General features: G+C 42.6%; 1 protein-coding gene across 2 annotated transcripts in view; it reads left to right on the top strand.

Annotated features, from left to right (window-relative positions):
* WWOX (WW domain containing oxidoreductase) overlaps nucleotides 1-19,733 on the top strand; it is a 913,630-nt gene that overhangs the window by 651,862 nt on the left and 242,035 nt on the right. Inside the window, exon 9 of one of the 2 annotated variants that reach the window (XM_074314543.1) lies at nucleotides 19,663-19,723. The exons of the other annotated variant lie outside the window; for it this stretch is intronic. Within the exon in view, the coding sequence (XP_074170644.1) occupies nucleotides 19,663-19,723 (61 nt within the window). The remainder of the gene's footprint in view (nucleotides 1-19,662; nucleotides 19,724-19,733) is intronic. 2 annotated transcript variants of the gene reach the window in all.

Raw genomic sequence — 19,733 nt, 5'->3', positions numbered from 1 at the left:
AGGCATGTGGGTTGTTCCATGCTTCAGCTTAGTTCACATCTGAAGAGCCAGGCAAACAAAAGCATGAGAAGTTGCCAGACACATGTAAGGCCATTGACTGCCTAGGAAATGATAAGAGCTGTTGGACAAATGGTACATTGCATGCGTATTTCCAAGGCCCTCCTTTGGCAAAATAAGATATCAAGCTAATGTTAATGTTATTTCTTTCTGAGGTTTCATTTTCCCTCCCAGGTACATGCAAGAATGAAATTCCACCTATATTTTGTATTCGGGTCAAAGTTTTCAGAATATAGTTACATTTGATTTAATTGCCCAAGAAATCCAGGTATAATGAACTTATGTTATCTTTTGTTGTTTATTGGCTGATTTGTTGGTTTTTAAATAGGTGTGGTATACCTAGATTTTCTCTCAAACATTCGTCTCTTCTCCTTCCAAGACAACATTCCTTCATCCCTGTGAGGCCAGGCATGCATAGGCAACTTGCTTTGGCCAAGAAAAAGTGAACGGAAGTGTCACATCAATGGAGAGATTTAAGAGCCAGAGGGTGGTGATTCAATGCTTTCCCCTAAAAATATGATCATGGACTCAAATGCTGATGAGATGGATCCTCCATCATCCAGGGTCCCTGAGCGACTGAAATGAGCAGAATTCCCTGCCAACCTCTTCTGGGCTTGTAGTGTGAGCAAGAATTAAGCTTCTGCTATGTTGAGTCTCAGAGACGTGGGGGCCATTCCTTATTGCAGCAGAACCTCATGCATCCTTACTGGGACAGGGCACCATGTTTCATATTAGTACAGTGTATCAAGGTCTTTCATTTTTAGAGCAACATTGATGGTTTTCCTTCAGAAATGCTTTCCCTATCACAACTACCTTAATTGCCTACGGGAACCTATTCTCATGTCACTGCAATGGCTGACCTTTACAATAAATCACGTATTTGTAAAACGTATCCTCATGCTATTCTATTAGGTATGAAGAAGTAATCTTTTCCTTGATGCCCTCAATCCATTTACCCCTGCCTTTTGTGTAGACACAAAGTTGCCAGAAATGACAATGGTTGAAAGATAGAGAAGTAGGAGGAGATACAAATAGAGAAATGGCCAACTCATTTGGCAATTTAACAAGATATGAGTGTTAAGAACTTTTCTCCCCAACTGAGTGTTGTAAGAAGCACTATAGCATCAATTGTTCTCAAGGTCAGTGTGTGCAAGAATCACGTGGATGGTGCTCATTATAAATGCAGATCATCAGCCCCCACCTCCTGGGATTCTGATTCAGTAAACAAAGGTAGAGAGTTGGAAATCCAAGTTATGAACAAGCACCCCAGATTGGTCTGTGGACCTTATACTGGAAAACACCAGACTTAGTAGTGAAGTGTACTGGCTTCTAGAGCCCAAACAGTCTGGATTCTGAATCCAATGATGGTCTTTTTTAATTGTGTTACTATGGGCAACTTTTCCAATGTCTCTGAGCCTCAGTTTCCTCATCTGTAAAGTAGAGATGATTGCATTATGGATTGCTGGCACAGAGTCAGCACAAATAATGTTAGCTCTTATTTATCGAAACTGAACAGAGCTCCTAGGTATTTTAAGTGTTTTCTAGTATTAACAACAGTGATACTAGTGATATTAATTGAAGACTCACTGTGGGCCAGACCCTGTGCTATGAAGTTTACGTGAATTGTTTTATTGAATCCTTGCAACAACACTATGAGGCATTACTGTTATTATCTGTATTTTGCAGATGACAAATCTGAGGCTCAGAGAACATGTCTGGGGTCACAGAGTTAATAGGTAGTAGATTGAGGGGTTTTCTTCAATTGTGTTGCTGGTGATGGGGAAATGCCGGTCTCTCCCCTCTTCCTTGGTGCCTTGTGGGAGACATGAGCAGCAGGATTATATCCCTGGCACTGTAAGTTAGCATGGCAGTCCAGCGGAAAACACCTTGTGGGATTTCATTTCTTATTTTATTTATGCCCCCTTTAATTTTCATTTCAGTCCCTTCAGCTCTCATAAAACTTTATGGTCTTTCCTTGTGATTAGGCAATGGTAAAATTGATTCCCTAAAACCAACTTTTAGTCAAGTTATGTAATTTGCCCATGAGGGAGGCTGAGACAGTAAGAGGCAGAAGGCTCTCTCCTAAGAGGTCAGACATGTTATTATTGGTTAGATGCCTTATCTTTAAAGCACCATCAGCTTGGATAACACTATCCATTAGCAAGAGATCAGAGCAATGAGAAACCTCAAAAGGTCGAATGGTCCATTCTGAGGGCTCCACAAAGAACTGCCATCCCAGAAGGACAATTAGCCTTCTAGGTCTGGGGCTGTCTTGAGAGCACAACAGGTCGGAATTCTTTTTTTTTTCCTTCAGCCCTTTGGGTTGTAGCCCTAACTTTCTCGCCCCACATCCAACACCTCATGTTGCATCCTGCCAAAATAGATTTTGATTTTGATCGTGTAACTGCCGTAGCCAACACAGTGTAAAGGTGTCTAAGACCCTGAACTTGGAAGGAGAGAGCTTTCGACTACTCTCCTGACAGATGGGCTTATTGCTTCACTCAGGCAAAGGCATACATGAGCAAAGGCCTGAGTACATCACCAAGGCATTTTCTTCACTTCCTGACACAGCTAGACTACGTTTCCCAGCCTCTCTGGTATTAGGTGTGGTCAAGTGACTGAATCCTGGCCAATCGCATATTGGTAGAGATGATATTGGCCCTTCTGAGGTCTGACATGTTAACACTTGCTACACACAGTGCTACGTGAGATGTACATAGGACATCAATCACCTCACCTTGCCGTTTTGGAAGCCACATGTTAAAGATGGTAGGGCCACAAGATAAAAAGAGCCAGGGACCCTTTGCACAGAGCAAAGCCACCCCCCCCCACCCCACCCCCGATCAGGAATACTAATTTTGTACTTTGGGTGAGAAATAAATCTCTTATCACATCACGGCAACAAGCGTGATTGTAACTTAACACACATGCTCATAACTGCTATTTTTGACAAGGAATTATAGCCAAAAGTTCACTGGTATTGTTGGTCAATCTGAGAATCATGAAAGACTGAAGCTTGCCAGCTGTATTTGAAAATGGAGTATGCCTCCATCATTCTGCTGTGGGTACGTTATCTCCCCACAGGAGTCCTCCCTGGTCGTCCTGTCCACACTAACCACCCACATTTTCTCTTGCATTTTATTTCTCTGCCTAGCACTTATCACTCTCTTATCCATCCATTCACTTATTGTTTTGGTTTTATTATTATTATTATTATTATTGTTGTTTTTGTTGTGCCAGGGACTCTAAGATGCAAGGGAGCAGACCTTCATCTGTCTCGTCCACTCTTATGTCTTCAGACTTAGAATAGAAAAAAAACTAAAGTAAACGAGATAGAAATGTATGTTGTTCTCACATAAAATATGTCCAGAGGCTATCCAGACCTCTGTGACGGCTTCATGTTTATCAGGGACACTTTCATTACTGCTCCATCCTTCTCGCTCCACTGTGGTTCAAGAAGGCTGCCTGAGCACCAGCCATCCCAAGCAACGGGAAAGAGGAAGGGAAAAAGCAGAGGGGTGTGTCCTGTCCCTTTGAAGGAGACTTTCCTGAGGGCCCACACAGTGCTTCCTTCTGCAACTTAGTCACAACCATGGAAGCTGGGAAATGGTATCTGGGTTTAGCAGCTGGAGTGTAGGGGGAAGATGGCACATCGCTGACTTATCAAAAAGGTTGGCACTTTGCAAGGCAGAGGAAGAGGGTACAGCAGAATTGACAGGTGCTGGTGAGCAATTTGTTGGTTGACAATTTCTGCTAACCAGACCAATTAGTGAAGTGAGATCTGGATGCAGCTGGATGCCCAAGGCCAAATGGGGAGCAGCAAAAGCTTGAGACATTGGCATTTAAGGTTCCGGAAGTGGAGAAGGTCTGAGTGGTGACAAATTCTGGTTTGCTGGCCTGGGAGGGGGGTGGCTGGAAAATAAGGATGAAGATCTCTCGAACTGAGAAGCTCAGGGAACGACAGGCTAGGCTATTGGGTGGGTCCCCCAGATAGTGCAAGGTTGTGTAGCAGAGAGCAGGTTGACACTTTATAAAACTTTTTCACATAAACAAATTCACAAATAAATAAAAGAACGTACCAGGTGTTCTGCTATGTATTACAACAGACAAGTTCAATGGAGATGGAGTGGCAGCTGGACTCGTATTGCAGTTTAAAAATTGCTCTCCCATTTTCTTCATGCCCCTCCCCATTCTCTTCATCACCTTACACCCGAAACCAAGTTAGGGTTCACTTGGCGCGTACATTTTGAGAGGGTACCCTTTACAGAACCATTCCAGTCATCGAGCATGGGATTTGGTCACCTGGACTTTATCTTGGCTGGTTGAACTGATAAGAAGTAAATGTGCTTCTGCCATTCAGAAGACCCCTTCTGTGAGAGTCTGGGAAATATTTCCATCTAAATAGCGTAACTGTTACTCTACAAGGCAATCAGAAATGTAAATCGACTTATTATGGCTGACAGCCAGTGATGACTTTTGTCTCTCTAATGATACTAGTCAATAAGTCCTACTCAGAATGTCCTGAGAAAATGCTACCCTGCAGACATATGTACAAATGTCATCAGGGTACAGGGCGTTTCAGATCTTAAAAAATAAATAATTACACTGTGACGCCGCTGGTTCCTATTAGCCAAAATAACAGACGATGTATCATTCATGGGCTCAGAAGACAAACCGTTTGGGGAAGGTGCTTGTCTGTGTCTCTCCCTGACCAAAACCATTTCTTAAACAATTTCTTCACAAGCTCACGTCCCATTGCCTGCGTCGATCCAACATTTGCTTATTGGAATAATTTTGAAAAGACACTTGGTATGGTTCACAATTGTATATAAGTCTCTTCCACTTCCGATTTTTAATCTCTTGTCACCCCAGCTTTATAACAAGATGAACACACTCCAGGAAGAAAAATGGAAGAAGTCTGAATTTTAATTTGCTATTTCTTCACACACGCACAACCCCCTCAGCTCAATCAATGCCCAGAAATGAAGGCCAATAGATAATGATAGCAGGGCCTCATATTTCCCACCTATTGTTTCAGACTCTAATTAGGAAAAGGGAATCCGGGAGCATTGTCTTCTCCCAGTGTGCAGACACGATGTTATCGCTGTGTTTACAGGGGTGGTCAGATTCCCAGCACAGTGTACTCCGGCGCGGATAACCGTCCCATCTTGATAAAACAATGCCCCTAGCAGACTCCTAACCATGTAGCATGAGGAAGACCTTATGCTGACAGCAGGGAGGAAGCGACATGTTAACAAACAAGTTTGCAGGCCAGGAAGTTTTAATCAGTTCTTTCTACTACAGGAGGTATGATGGATGGAGGCCGCATTTCAGAGGGGTTTCCTTTAGATAAAGGAAGCCATGCTCTCAAGAACCTCGTTCGACAGCAGAAAGCTATGATTAATCCCCCAAAAGTCAAACATGGGAAGACTGGCAAGATGAGATTATTTGTCAAGTATAATTAGCCACAACTATCACTGAAATGAATTTGAGGAAGGGGTGTAGGATTCTACTCTTAAGGGGGAAAACATAAAAAATTTTATAAAGGAGAATTATGGGTAGGGTCATCTTATAATTTACTATTTAATCAATCTTGGATATTTTTTAAAGTGAAAGGAGACTCTAAAAATAACTAGTCCAGGACAACAGGCATACATTAGGATTGTCCCAGACCCATCGGGATGAATGATCACTCTGTGTATTAATAAGGAGACAAGCCCAGTCATAATATTCAAGTTTGAAAAGAACCCACATGGTCATGTCTGGGATGGACTCTAAGCTAAATTTCTGATAGATCCTGGGAAAGTTTGTCCAACTGCAGCAACTCAGAGTCAGAAAATTGTTTCCCCTTTTCCACTGTTACAGAGTTACCAGTGTCAGACACTTTCTATTGAAAATGGAAGAAAACTTCACACAAACAGACTTAAGTAACTGGGAAATAGCAGTGTGACAAAGAGATCAGGTCAAGATTGATCCAAGGGCTAAATGGCCAGGACCTAATTCCCCTCTTTTCATCCCTTGGTTTCATTTCCTCAGCATTGGCAATGTTTTTTGTTGTTGTTGTTGCTGTTGGTTTTTTTGGTTTGTTTGTTTTTAAATTGAGAAAGCCCGTGCTATGGAATGATAATGATAGCCCTAAAATTTAGCTAGGAATGCATACATATCAAGAAATACTGATAAGTGGGATCTTTCACATACTGCCTATTTTTTCTTTTCTAAGGCACCGCATGCCTGTGAAACCTCTCTGTTCTGGCTCCCTCTCATGTAGAGTCCCACGATGGTCATTTTCTGGCAGAGCTGGAATCACGGGGCTTGGTCATTCTGTTTCAGGGCCCATATCTTTGTCTCTGTTACGAATGTGTTCAGAAGTCTCTATAAGGGCAGGCGGACTATTCTGAAGGCTTCTTCTTTCCTTCCGAGATGGGCTACGATATGCTTGCTACTATGTTGGTATTTCTGGCAGTATTAATAGTATGAGCTTTATTACTACGGATAATAGCAGGTACTGTTGCTTGAGGTCTGTGGGATCAGCTTCCTCCAGAACTCACTACATCTGGTATCTTATCCTATCTGCAAGCCCCAGAGGATTTTCCTTTCACTCTTCCCATTTTAGAGATTAAGAAATTAATGCTCAGAAGAGTCCAGTTACTTGTCTAAGCTCTATGTCACAGAAACGAAATTGGCTTCCCTCTTCAATTTCCCTGGTCCTGCATTATCAGTGCTTCCAAATACGAGCCTTTCATGTGGTTGCCTTTCCATAGCTGCCCGCTCCAGGAATGCAGAGGGGTAGTTAATGTTGTTATACGTGGTGAAAAGGTGTAGCTTTCTGATTGGACCCAGAGCGGAAGAAAAGATCGTTAGTAGAAAGTGGAAACAGTCACGATGACACTTCCGATGCAAGTTCGTCAAGTTCCGTCATAGCAGCAGCAGCCACGGGGCTGTTCTTGTTTGTCATTTCCAGCTCAAGTTAATAAGTCACCTGAGGTCCTACACAACTTGGTGATAGAGAAGGTAATGGTAGAGAAGCATTAACAGTGGTGCAAATAACAGCAAGAATGAGAGCCACAAGGACCAATAGGTATTGAGTAATTACTACATGGCTAGTCTCTGTGCTATTCCCTTAGGTGCATTAGTTTATTTAATCCTCTCAGCAGTTCTTGGTGGCAGAGGTACTCTTATTACCCTCCTTTTACAGGTGAGTAAACAGAAGCTCAGAAAAGTTAGGCAACTCACCCAGGATCAAGCAGAGAACAAGGGGTAGATTCTAGAATTTGCATCCAGACAATTGACTCCAGAATCTTTGTCTCTATGTATTTTGTTCCACTGGGTTTCTATCATAAGAGCATCACTGGGAGATCCTCTTTAAAAGCCATAATTATTTTCTAACAGCCATCATTACTCTTAAGCAGCTTTATTTTCTTACATGGAGATCCTGTAGATACAGTTTGTGCCACTCTGTTTGCAGTGCAGCCTATACAGTTGATTCTGGTTATATCAATGCCCATTCCTGAGGTTTTTTTGTTTTGTTTTGTTTTGTTTTGTTTTTGTTTTTTAAGTAATGTAGAAATAGAGACCCACAAACGCATAGGCTTACTTACTGTTTCCATCCTCTTTGGAAAGGAAAAACTGAGAGGTATCGTATCAGTCAGGACAGACTAGGTATGTTGCAGTAACAAGCAGCCCCACAACCTCTATGGCTTATAAAACAAAGAGTGGGTCCGTGTGCACAGCACAGACCCATTAGGAGCTGGCTCCATGCTTCATCTTCTCCAATCCCAGACCCAGATGATGACACAATCTCTCTCTAGGACTCATTTCACAGGGGAAAGAGACAAGATGATCTCATAAAGCTTCTTCCTGGAAGTGATACCTGTCATTTCAGCCCTATTTCATTGGCCCAAGGAAGTGACCTCATGACTCCTAGGCAGGGATGTAAAAACCTCTCCTTGGAGTGGACAGTAAATAATTGTTCACGATAATATTGTCTCCCAGGGGTGCTAGTATGACATTTCTTTCTTGTGCCTCTTTCCTGTCTTGCTGCTCCATGTCCTAAGGTCATAGGTACCAACAGACCCGTGCTTCTCACTTTTCCCAAATGCCTGGATGATCTGCTATCTGCACCCCCACCCCAGCCCTCAGAGTTAGTGTTCCATGTCCCCTGCCCTTGTTAAATGGCAACCCAGATTGGAAATGCTCCTAATTTTACTCAGCGTGCAAAGAACACCTAGGTCAGGGGCTTGACCTGTCTTGACTCACATCTTCGAAACCCTCCTTTGTCTTTCATAGAAAGTGAAGAGACATGGAGGTAGAGAAAGTGTGACCTACTTTTTATTATCAGCACCATTTCATCTGCAAAACACGACTTTTCTTATTACGCTGAGCATGAAAATAAAATGTTTTCCAAAAGACCTGGCTTTGGCTGTCGTGAAGAAGTCCAGGGACTTGTTCAAAACTCTGATGAACTCTATGAGCAAATGATTCCCATTTTTTAAAACCATAATTGACTTCCAAACTGCTCTCACTGTCCACAAATAACACGTGGTACTTTTCAACAAATATCAGCAGCAAGGTAGGACAAAACCAGCTCCCAAACTAGCTGTTTGCTTGATATTAAGCTTTGCCAGTCCAATATAGGTCACATTTCCAACCAGATTTTCTGCTTATCTCTACATTACACCTTGTAGCAAGGAGGAGGAAAAAAAGAGCGTCTTGACATCTTTTTGAAGAATGGCGCTCTTTAAAAAAACATAAGGGAACTTTTTTTTCAAACACTATAATGAGGGTATTCAAGTCTGCAGGCAAAACAGAGCTGTTTGAAAAGACATTAGCCTCGAAACCGCACTGTGCCAGAATAGATACAGCTACGTCAAAATGCCGCATTTGTTTTGCCATGACTTTTCAGTGACTAAAATCGTTTGCTAATGAAAGTTTTAGCTGACATAATTTCAGCACCTGCCGATGGAGACAAGATGAGTTCGCTGGCCATGAGAAATACAATAAAATTGGGAGAGTCAATATACTTCTGAAGCATTTAAACTCCAAAATAATAGTAATGGTAGCTCTTAATATCTTATCATTGAAAAAGAAGTTACCATTTTCAAAGAGCTTTCACAGTCATTACCTTAATCAAGTCTCATAATAACTTGCCATTTCGACTGAACAACTTACTCAGACCCTCACCTTACTGATGAAACTGGAGCTCAGAGAGGTTACATGGATTCTAGATGTCCACAGGTCGTGACAGTGGAGAGAGGCATGGACTTCCTGCCAGCTCTTTCTAAACACTGACTATTCCAGTAAGCAGAGTGATGGCTGCAATTTCAGTGGGGTGCCAGGAAGATGTAGGGGACAATTGCAAGTTGGAAGTCTCGATCCCCAAGACCATCCTCACTTGGGGACACCAACTGCAAGTTTGGGTGTGGTTCCCCAAACTACCTTCAGGTTTCATCATTTACTGTAAGGACTCACGGAATGCACTGAAAGCGATTATACTCACAGTTATGGTTTAGTAGAGGGAAAGGATACATGTTCCAATTAGCCACAGGAAGAGACACACAGGGCAGAGTCAAATTCAAAGCTGCCATTGTCCTCTCCCATGAAGTTCAGGAGCCATTGCTCTCCTGTTATTGGCATGTGGCAACAAGCATGGGGCTTGACACCCAGGGACACCGGCCAGAGTTTAAGTGCTCAGAGTTTTTATTGGGGTTTCATTTTGTAGTGATGATTGATTGATTAATTGATTGCTCATGTAATTGATCTCAGCCTCCGAGTCAACTGATAACCATGTGCTGTAATATTCCCGTCCCGCCATATTGTTGGTCTTTCTGGAATGCCCCCATCCTAAGACTAGATAGGTATGGGTGGTCCCCTTGCTAAATCACATTGTCAAGATTATCCAGTGTGACCCAAGACCTACGGACTAAAACAGTCACTGCTATCAGCCATGTGGCCTGCATGCCGTTAGTGATTTTTATTTGGAAAGGCGCTTACAGGCAATGCTTCCAACCATCCCATTTACAGAAGTGGAAGCTGAGGCTCACAGGTTTGACCTGAGCAAGAAAGCTGATGAGAAACAACTGGAACTGGTGCTTGGGTGTCCCCAGGCTGGGCCACCATCACTAAGCACATGGCCTATTTTCAATAAGGGCTGATTCATCACACAAAAAACAGGAACTTACAACTCAGGTTTTATTGGGCTAAAAATATCCAAATCTGTAGAAAAAAAATATTCCACATCCAAGAGTCATAATTCTCTTTGTTTGCCTCCCTGTCCTTCTACCTTGCCCACGCTGGCTGTACCCCACCAACATAACATCTTTATTCTCATCGTCTGGTCCAGACTATTCCAAGAATAGAGTGGTGGTTTTCTTCTACATGAGTCCTTGATCCATCCATCCATCCTGATATTTTTTTTTTTTTTTTTGAAACTACCTTTCCTAATACCTCGTTTATATATCAACGGTTTCAGGAAACATCTTTGAAAATTCTACTAATAGATATAGATATAGATATATACTTTCACCTCACAATGTGTCAGCAGCTTTTATCTAGAAATCTCTTGAGAGAGAGGCAATGTTTCACTCTTCTATGAATCAAGCAGTATATTGCTTTTTCCTATGGGAGTAAATCAGTCATGTGAACTTGATTCCTGCAGAATAATTCGTTTTTATCTGCCTCAGAAATGTCAGAGGGAGGAGTCAGGGGGTTCATAAATGGTGGCCTGGGTTGATTGGGAGGAGAAAATAATCCATAGACAAGACTCTGGTTAGAGAAGGGGCAGGCTGGGCGGGCGGAGGAAAATACCTGCGAGGTCTCTGAAGTGAGCTTGATGACCCTGTGCATTGAGAAAGGGTTTTGACTTGGAGCTAAGAATTCGCAGGCGTCTTGGAAGCTTTGTAATGTGGTTGGACAAATTGTATAACACTTGAAGAGGAGCAGCGCTTCTTTCTTTTCAAGTTTGTTCTTGGAGGGGTTTGTTTTTGAAAGTTTACAACATGGAGCTTGCTGTCTTCATTTCTATCAAGAAATATTCATTGATCAATCAGGGTAATGGCATATGGGGGGGAATTCCAAGCTTTGGGGGTCAAAATATCTCACTTAAAACTTGTCTCTGCCACATACCAACTGGTTGTTTTTGAGTGAAGTATTAAAACTGTCTGTAACCCAGATTCCTTACCTGTGAAATCTTTGCTTGATTGTTTGGAGGATGACAGAGCAGATATTGATAAAATATATGCCACAATCCTTTTTAGTGCTTATTTAAATGTTAATTCCTCCCCTTATTATTCATTCAGAGTTTATTAGCTGGTTTCTTTGTGTATGTATAACCGTTTGTGCCTTTCATAAGCTTACAATCTGATCTTTCTGTAGGGTTTGCTATATGATGTCATCCGCTTAAGTGTTCTTATAATACTTTTAGACCACTTTGTTACAATGTGTTTTAATTGTGGTGTATACATATGTATCAATGTGAATATGTCTCTCACTAGACTCTCACACAATAGGCTCTCAATGTTTACTTTTAAAAGTAGTGAATACATTGTTCATCTCTAGCTTATAAAAACATGCTCATTGGCTAAGCCTTGAGTAAGCCACATGACCGAGGCTGATCATTGCCGCCACTGGGTGGCAGCATACTGGGATTGAGAAAACAACCCCTCAACTGATCAGAAATAAACATGAAGTTCTAAAATGGCATCAAAGTGAGATCCATGCTTGTCAGTTATTGTTTGAAAGGAAAGCTCTCAGGCAAATAAAGTCTGGGACCATAACTGCCTTCCTCGATGTTAAGAAGTGTTCTGACACTTGTCAAGTAACCTGCTTTAAGTTCCCAGCATCCTAACCAGGAACTCATTTGTGTGTGTTGTTTTCTGCCTATTTCCACTGGGGAGCCATAACTAGAAAACAGCAGGGATAATATACAGGGAGGAGATGCACATTTTTAATATATTCATGCTTCAGCAAACTGTAAAGAACTCTGTTTCTCTATGAGAACCAGGCTTTCACATATGTCCTCTGCCAGAGACTGTGGAAGGGGTGTCTTGCCTTTAAGCGCTTTGGTGCTATTTCACTTCTCTCTGAGGGTGAAGACACTGCCCCCTCTTGCAGGGCGACACTTTGGCCAACAATAAAGCTACCCTTGCAGGAAGGCAGCCAGGCTCAAGCCCTGGCCCTGGCCATCAGAGTTTGGCCACTTCCTGATTCATTCATTTTTTTGTCATTTGATCACACTCTTGCCTACCTCAAGAATGAAGGGGAGATAAGGGACTATTTCTGACCATATATTTGGCTGGACAGAAAGAACCTGAGCCAAGAGGAGAGGGAGAAGGGAAGCTGTGAGGGGCAGCTGACTATAGATTATGGATTCTGTGATTGATTAAAGTGTGTGTGTGGCGGGGAAGCACAGGTAAGAAGAGACTATTGTTCTTAATAGACACTTAGAGCCATCCCAGAATCCTAAGACTATAGAGCATGGCCCATGCAATTTAAATGTAGTCGTCCATCATTTCTTTCATTTACTGCAGTTGTTAAGTTTGTGTCTATGGTTTCGAGGCCAGTTGAGATAGAAGGTGAGAGCACCATGAAGTTAGAGGCATTTAGACACCTGTTGTCACTTGTTTTGCAGAAAGCACATACATTCTCCTTTGCGGATGTTCTCTGACTGCTAGAGTAGTTGGCTGGTCCATTCCTTCAACAGAGCTGATACTCAGGCAGCCTGCTCTAGTATGGCCATGGCCAGTTGTTGACATGTTAAACCCTGCAGTGCTGGCTGCTAATAGCTGCAACCAGCCTCCCTTGATCCAGCAACTACAGGGTTACATCCAGCATGGCAGGAGCCTAGGCTCTAGGGTGAGGATGTTTACAGATGTGTCTCTTCTGATTGGCCAGTTCTCCTGCTAGTCAGACTGTTTAATATTTTGAATAGCTTGGCTGCATTCACAGATGCTTGGGGAGTCTAGCGTGCTGTGCTGGGCTGGAGGCTGTTGCCTAATCCATATACCTGCCTGCAGAGAGGATACATCCAGCCCTTATGAGCGAGGGCTAAAGGAGTAATGGCCACGGGGAGTTCAGGGAAGAATGGGGGAATCCGGAAGTTCTAGGTGCTAAGGGAAGCACCTAGTAGAGCAGTTTAGTAGTTGGAAAAGCTTAGCACTAAACCACTGACTTGGGAACCCTGGAGAAGTTGAGGGATCCAAAAGAAGAGGCCCCAGGTGTCAGTTGCGGAGTCTCCCCTGCTCAGCCGGATCTGGGCTCCGGACACTAGCCAGCATGCTGGGTCTTGCATGTACCTCCTCACTCGCCACTGCTGCCTTCCAGCAAGCTGTTGGGAAGTTGTTTGTGTTTTCCGAAAACTTGATGGAAGCAGCACAGCCTATGTTTCTGGAAAAAATCTGGGTCTGGGCAGCAAGAAAGTCCAGTGCCAATTTTGACCTTGCTCCCAGCTACCTAGGGGAGGTCGCTGGAATACCTCCCAGAGTCTGACTTTTCTCGTGTATAAAATTAGCCTTGTTGTGAGGAGGCAGAAAGGAATTTATTTCCTGGGAGCAGGATTGTCAGTGCCTGGCCGGTTGGTACTTTGACATAGAAACCACTTGAGTATCAGCTTAGTGGAAAGAGCAGGACAGCAGCTTCCAGCAGACGCGGCTCTCAGTCCACTTTCTATCTGGGTGATCTTGGACAAGTCATTTATTTTCTCTCAGCTTTGATTTCTTCATATGGAAAACAGAAATAATAATAAGACATACTTAGCAGGGTGTTTCAAGAACTATCTGGGGTAATACATGCCAAGGCTCAGCAACGTGTTTGGTGCATAATAGACCACCGATAAATGTTATTATTTCTATAATCATATGTGTCTGTTTACATGTTTGTCTATAAATTCATCAGAGGCCGATATCTGTCTTTACCTTCCACCGTCTCAGCATATAGCCCAGAGCCTGACTCACGGTGGGCACTGAGTCAATTATTAATAAATGGATATTGGTTATTTGATCTGGAAAATTATGTAAACAGTAGCATTGTGACTCCATGTGTGTTGGCGTACTATTTGTGGTTGGGGGTTCTCCTTTAAATGCAAATTGGAGAGAAGGAAGGTAATTAAGGCATAATTATAAGACTTAATCAGGCACTTATTGTTGACCTTCGTTGGTCCTGGGAAGGTATCTTTTGTGTCTGATTTTAGTTTCATTTCAGTGCCTCAATATGGAGGAACTTGTGTCCCCTTGAATAAGTGTCTTTCTTCAGAAGAGAGATTAAGTAGGGATATCTCTCACTGTGTTTATTTTTGTTTCTAACTCTGAAGTGCAGTGAATTATTCTTTTGCCCAGATACTTACGTATTCTTAGCCATCCCTTTTGCTTAAGTTTGCAGAGATTTGTGCTTCGAACTGAATAAACAGTCTCAGCAGTGTGTGTGTGTGTGTGTGTTTGTGATATGAAGTCTTGCTAGAATGCATAAACAAAAAATCATAGTCACGGATCCTGGATCCTGTGGTCACCTAGACTTCAAAAGCCCTTTTTCTGTATCTATTTACATAATATATTTTCCATGTTTGGGTTTCATTAAACCCATGAGCTTAATAATAAAGTGTTTGGACATATGCTTTCTCTACCACTTTTCTTGTTCCGAATACTTTTTTTTTCCCCCTTTTTGAAGTGAATACTGATTTTTTGGTACAGATATTTGATGCTTTGGGGGCATATTAAAATAATGGTAAATATTTTTCCTAAATAGATGAAATGTAAGACATTCAGAGAAGAGTTTTTTTTGACTTATTGGGGAAAAAATGATAGGAAAGACAAAATGGGAAGACATTTGGTTTTCTTTCATCAACAATTTTATGGACCTGCATTGCTGTGTTTCTATAATGTTGCATATAAAACACAGTTTAAGCCATCACGTAGCCTCAGTCTTAGAAGATAAAAAGATATGAACTTGAACCCAAACTTCCCTGTCAAGAGAATTACAATGTGTTTTAGCCCTAGGCTTCATTCGAGTTAAATTTACAATATTTTCCCCTCACGGTAACAAGAACCCAGAGTACTCCTTGCAGTTGAAATGTTTGTTAAACTTTATATATATGCATGCATATAAATGTACTTCTCTGTATATACAATGTACATACTCACATTAGATTTTTAGGGAATTTCCTTTTTGCGTGCAAATCATTGCACAGAATATCCGAAGAGACATCATGTCAAAAAAATCAAAATGTATTTAACGCTCTATCAAAAATCTACTTAAGAATAAGATCATGGTTTGGGGTTGATTTTCAGACCATAAATTGAAGTGTAAATATTCAAATTATTTTCATAAACTATTCAGTTCTGTTGGTTTTTATGTTATCATACAGTGAATTTTTTTGTATTTAAGTTTTCTAGCAGTTCTTTTTTTTAAGAGCCTCAAGTGTCCCGTAAAAAGCAAATACTTGAATTTTCAGTTTCTAGGTACTGCATATTTTTTCCTTCTGCTTGCCTTATTTTTATAACAGTGATTTATAAAGACGTTACCAAAGAAAAGGAAAGAAGGATTTTGAAGAGGAACTACAATATAACACCGCTTTAAAAATCTATTTCCAAAGCTAAGGAAAGGAAAAAAAAAAAACAAGAAAAAAAACTGGCACCATATCAGAGTGTGATCTGGGATCTGAGTGAGATGGCCATACTTTGAGTCATTATCTTCCAAAAATATTTCTTGAGCCCAGTGGAAAAGGAGGGCAGCATAACAGTGCCAGACTCCATTTCCTCATTTGGGGGAGGGGAAGGGTAGAGGGAAAGATTGAAAGGCCATCCTGGACTGCTTGCCCATGCAGCCCACCAGTGGAAAAGTCATAATTAAGAAGAGAGCTTTGAAAAGAAAATGGAAGAATGAGGTTCCCAGGGGTCCGCCAAGGTTGACCGGAATCTGACCTCAGGCAATGAGGTGAGGCCCAGGAAGATAGCAAGTCAGGAAATGCTATTGTGCCAGAACTGTTGTTGTCCCTCAATATCTAGTTCATTTGTGCTTTTTAATAACAGAATTTTCCAAGGGTTACATGAGGATTCAGAATAAGAATTCCATGTCCTAACTTCCCTTTCAGCTCTCTGTGACCATGTGACCAAGTTCTAGCCAATGGGATGACAGAGAAGTCCCATGTGGCCCTTTAGGACATGTCATTAGGGAAGGAAGCCCACCTTCAAGCCTCTCTTTCCCTTCCTGCTGTCTGGCATGCAGCTATGGCGGGCGGCTGGCCGGGGAACTGCATTGCAAATGGAGCCTGAGACCCTAAAATCTTTATCATGTCATAGCCTATGGATGATTATTACGGGATTTTTTTTTTTAATGCAAACTTTTCTTGAGTTGAAGGCATGATATTTGGATTTTCTGTTAACTGCCATCAAACCTATTGGTAGATTTATCAAGGACAAATAGCAGAATGAAAAAGTGAGTAAAATGAAGGAGAAGGGCTGTTTGAAAAGCCCTAGGAAGGTTCCATGGTGCCTTTGAAACTTCCACTCCACACATATTTGTAGTGTACTCACTGTTCATAGGTCAATCACTCTTCTTGACACTAAAATGACAAAGGACGGCAGTTAAGTGTAGTGATGACTTTGCTATGAATTATTTCGGGGCTCATACCCAGGCTCCATCACTAACGCAATACCCTTGTGAACCTGGGCATGTCACTAGCAGCCTCAGTTTCCTCATCCATAAAATGGGGATAATGAGATCTGCTTTCTATGATTGATTTGGGCATCGCATGAGGAAATGCACGTGAAATGTTTTGCATAGTGACTGGCATATAGTAGATAAGAATTTAATAGGTTTCAATTAAAAGAAAAGTTTCTGTCATTGCCCTCAAGGAACTTACCATCTCAGCAGGAAGACAGAGCTATGAGAACATGCTAGATAGATTGTCCTCACACTCAGAAATAATGGGGAACTGGCAAGGGCCTACAGATATAGTAGTGAGTGACATGGGACCCAGATCGTTGTACTCTGGGAACAGAGAAACTCCTGTCTTGGACTGGAGGGGGCAGGAGTCGTTACGGAAGTTCCCTTTTATTCTGAGACTGAAAGAACGGCTGGGTACCTACCATAACGAAGAAATAAAAAGGATGGAGGAATGATGGAGGGAAATGAATCGTACCTAGCACATGTAAGTTGAACCAGAAATGAATATCCAGCTATACATGGTCAGACCATTTTGCTGGGCTGGGCCAGTCAGGTCAGTGAGTATGCTGGGCATCTGCTGTGGGGACAGAGGTGAGAATACAAAGGTTATTAGGATGTGAATTTTGACCTTGAAAAATCTAATGGAGGAGGCAGATATAAAAGCAATTAAGTGTAATACAGCATGGAACATGCAGTAATGGGTCATCTGCCAGCCCGGGTAGAATACAGAGGGAACAAGTGTTTAATTTTGCCCAGCTAAGCAAGACATTGAAAAAGGGTTTACAGAGGAAAAGACACTTGGGCAGAAGTTTGAAGGCAATTCCAGGATGGCAGTACCAACTTGAGTTGTTGGTATGTTCAAGGGGCTTGAATCCAGCCCTTTAAATTGGGAGAGGCAGCCCTGTCTCTGAGCTGCTTATAAAGTGCCATGTCAAACTCCTCATGAGGAACTCAGATGTCTGGGTGTGTCCCCTAAGTAGAGAGGATTTTCTTAAACTGACCCAGCAGTGACCTAAGGCAGCCCTTGAGACAACCCCAGGTACCCCACCAGCCGCTTTCCACTCTGGCGTTTTTCTTCGTATGGACACAGCCTATGTCTGGATGAGAACATGCTGTGTAAGATGGTTCTTTTTCACTTCGCCCCTCCAAATGTACAAACCGACAACCACAGATAGATCCCAGATGCCGTTTTCCTGCTCTCGCAAACCTTGAAGTGGGCCCTGCGAGCAGGCACACCTGCCAAGGAAAATGCTGTCCTCGAAATGTTCCTGGCACCGTTTTCAAGAGGTGCCGACCAAGTGCTGGAATCGCTGACCTCCCTGAAAGAGAAGCCTGCAGCTGTGGCCTCCGGGGTGAATTCCCCTGATGGGAGGACCCCATGGATTTAAAACAGACTTAATCCACATCACAGAGAGCTGGCCTGTCACTCACCGCTGGGGAAGCGGTGGTTTCTAGGAGGGACCTTCCCAGAAGGGAGATGACTCAGGCTGGTCCCAAGCCCCTCCTGAAGACAAAACAGACAAGGTGAGGAGCAAAGAGACATTTGGCGGTCACCTAGTCCAGCCCCCCAAGTCCAGAGGACAGATGTGAGTCCCTCTACGTCACCCAGCAGGAGGACACGGTGAAAGCCAAACTCTGTCCCCTTCCCTCTGGCTGAACCATCCATGTCCAAACAGCGGATCACTTCTGCTCACCCCTAGAAGAGCTGTGGGTACGGGACTCACCAGACTGATCAGACATAATGCTGGGTTGGGGGCATCAGTTGCTCACTTTGAGTGCTTTCTCCTGTGGGACATTTTTTTTAAAGGTGACATGTCACCATGATGGTTATAAAGACCAGGGTGGTAGGATAGTTAGAGGAAGCAGTGTGCACCGCTCTTTTGAAAGGCCACACGTCAGACCCTGAGCTCCATGATGAAAGTGATTAGAAAGCGGCATCTGTTTTTAGGAGCCAACGACCTCCTCCCACCAACCACTCTGCAGGCCTTTGATGCGGGCTCATGTGTGGAGCCACTTCAGTGCCAGAACCATACATTTAAACTCTGTGTAGTTGGCAGTGGGGCCCCAGCAGATTCTTTAATAGGACAATTGCATGGTAAGAAGTGTGTTTCTGAAAGATTTAAATGCAGGTATACACACATAGGGCCAATGTCAGGTAGAAGAAGGTAGAGGCTGAGAAGAGGTTGTGGTCATATTTTATTCGAGGGATGATGAGGTTCTAAACTCGATTGATGCATTGGGTGTAGAGAGGAAGGAGTGGGTTGAAACGGATAATGATAAATTGAGAGGACAGTTGATTGGATGTTGATGGTAAGGAAGACTGAAGGAAGCAATGGTGACTTTTGGTCTGGGAACAAGGAGAATGGTGGTCTGCGGACAGAAATCGGAAAGGCAAGATTAGTGTCTGGAATAGGGGAAGGTGGTGAGTTTCATGGTTAACTTTTGATATTTGTGGTGCGTATACTCCTTACCTGTGACCTCAGTCCAAATCCTTGGACAGTGCTCCAGGTTGGCTGCGCATAATGCTCCATTCCACAAGAGTTCCCCCAGGGCTTATCTTGAATGGCTCTAAACCTTTTGAAGACCCCTAAACCAACTCAAGTTTTACCTGATCTCCCCGGAATGGATAAGGCTCTGACTGTCCAGAGCCCATGCCCCTGTAGGCTTACCTACTCACTGAATAAACGATGAATTCCAGCAGTTGAAGCAATCCATTAAAACTCATGCCAGGCCTGAAATTTTTTATTATTATTAATATGATGATGATGATGATGATAAAATACACATAACATAAAATTTACCATCTTAAGCATTTTAAAGGTCCAGTTAAGTGATATTAAGCACATTGTTGTGCAAGCATCACCACCATGCATCCCTACAATTCTTTTCATCTTGTAAAACTGAAACTCTATACCTGTTAAACAATAACTCCCCCTTCTTCTTTCTCTCTAGCCTCTGGCAACCACCATTCTACTTTCTATATTGATACATTTGACTACTCTAAGTACCTCACGTAAGTGGAA

The sequence above is a fragment of the Rhinolophus sinicus genome, linkage group LG11 (genome assembly GCF_036562045.2).
Source record: "Rhinolophus sinicus isolate RSC01 linkage group LG11, ASM3656204v1, whole genome shotgun sequence".
Classification (NCBI taxonomy): Eukaryota; Metazoa; Chordata; class Mammalia; order Chiroptera; family Rhinolophidae; genus Rhinolophus; species Rhinolophus sinicus.
Note: the sequence above shows the minus strand (reverse complement) of the source record. Positions and strands in the feature narration are given on the sequence as shown.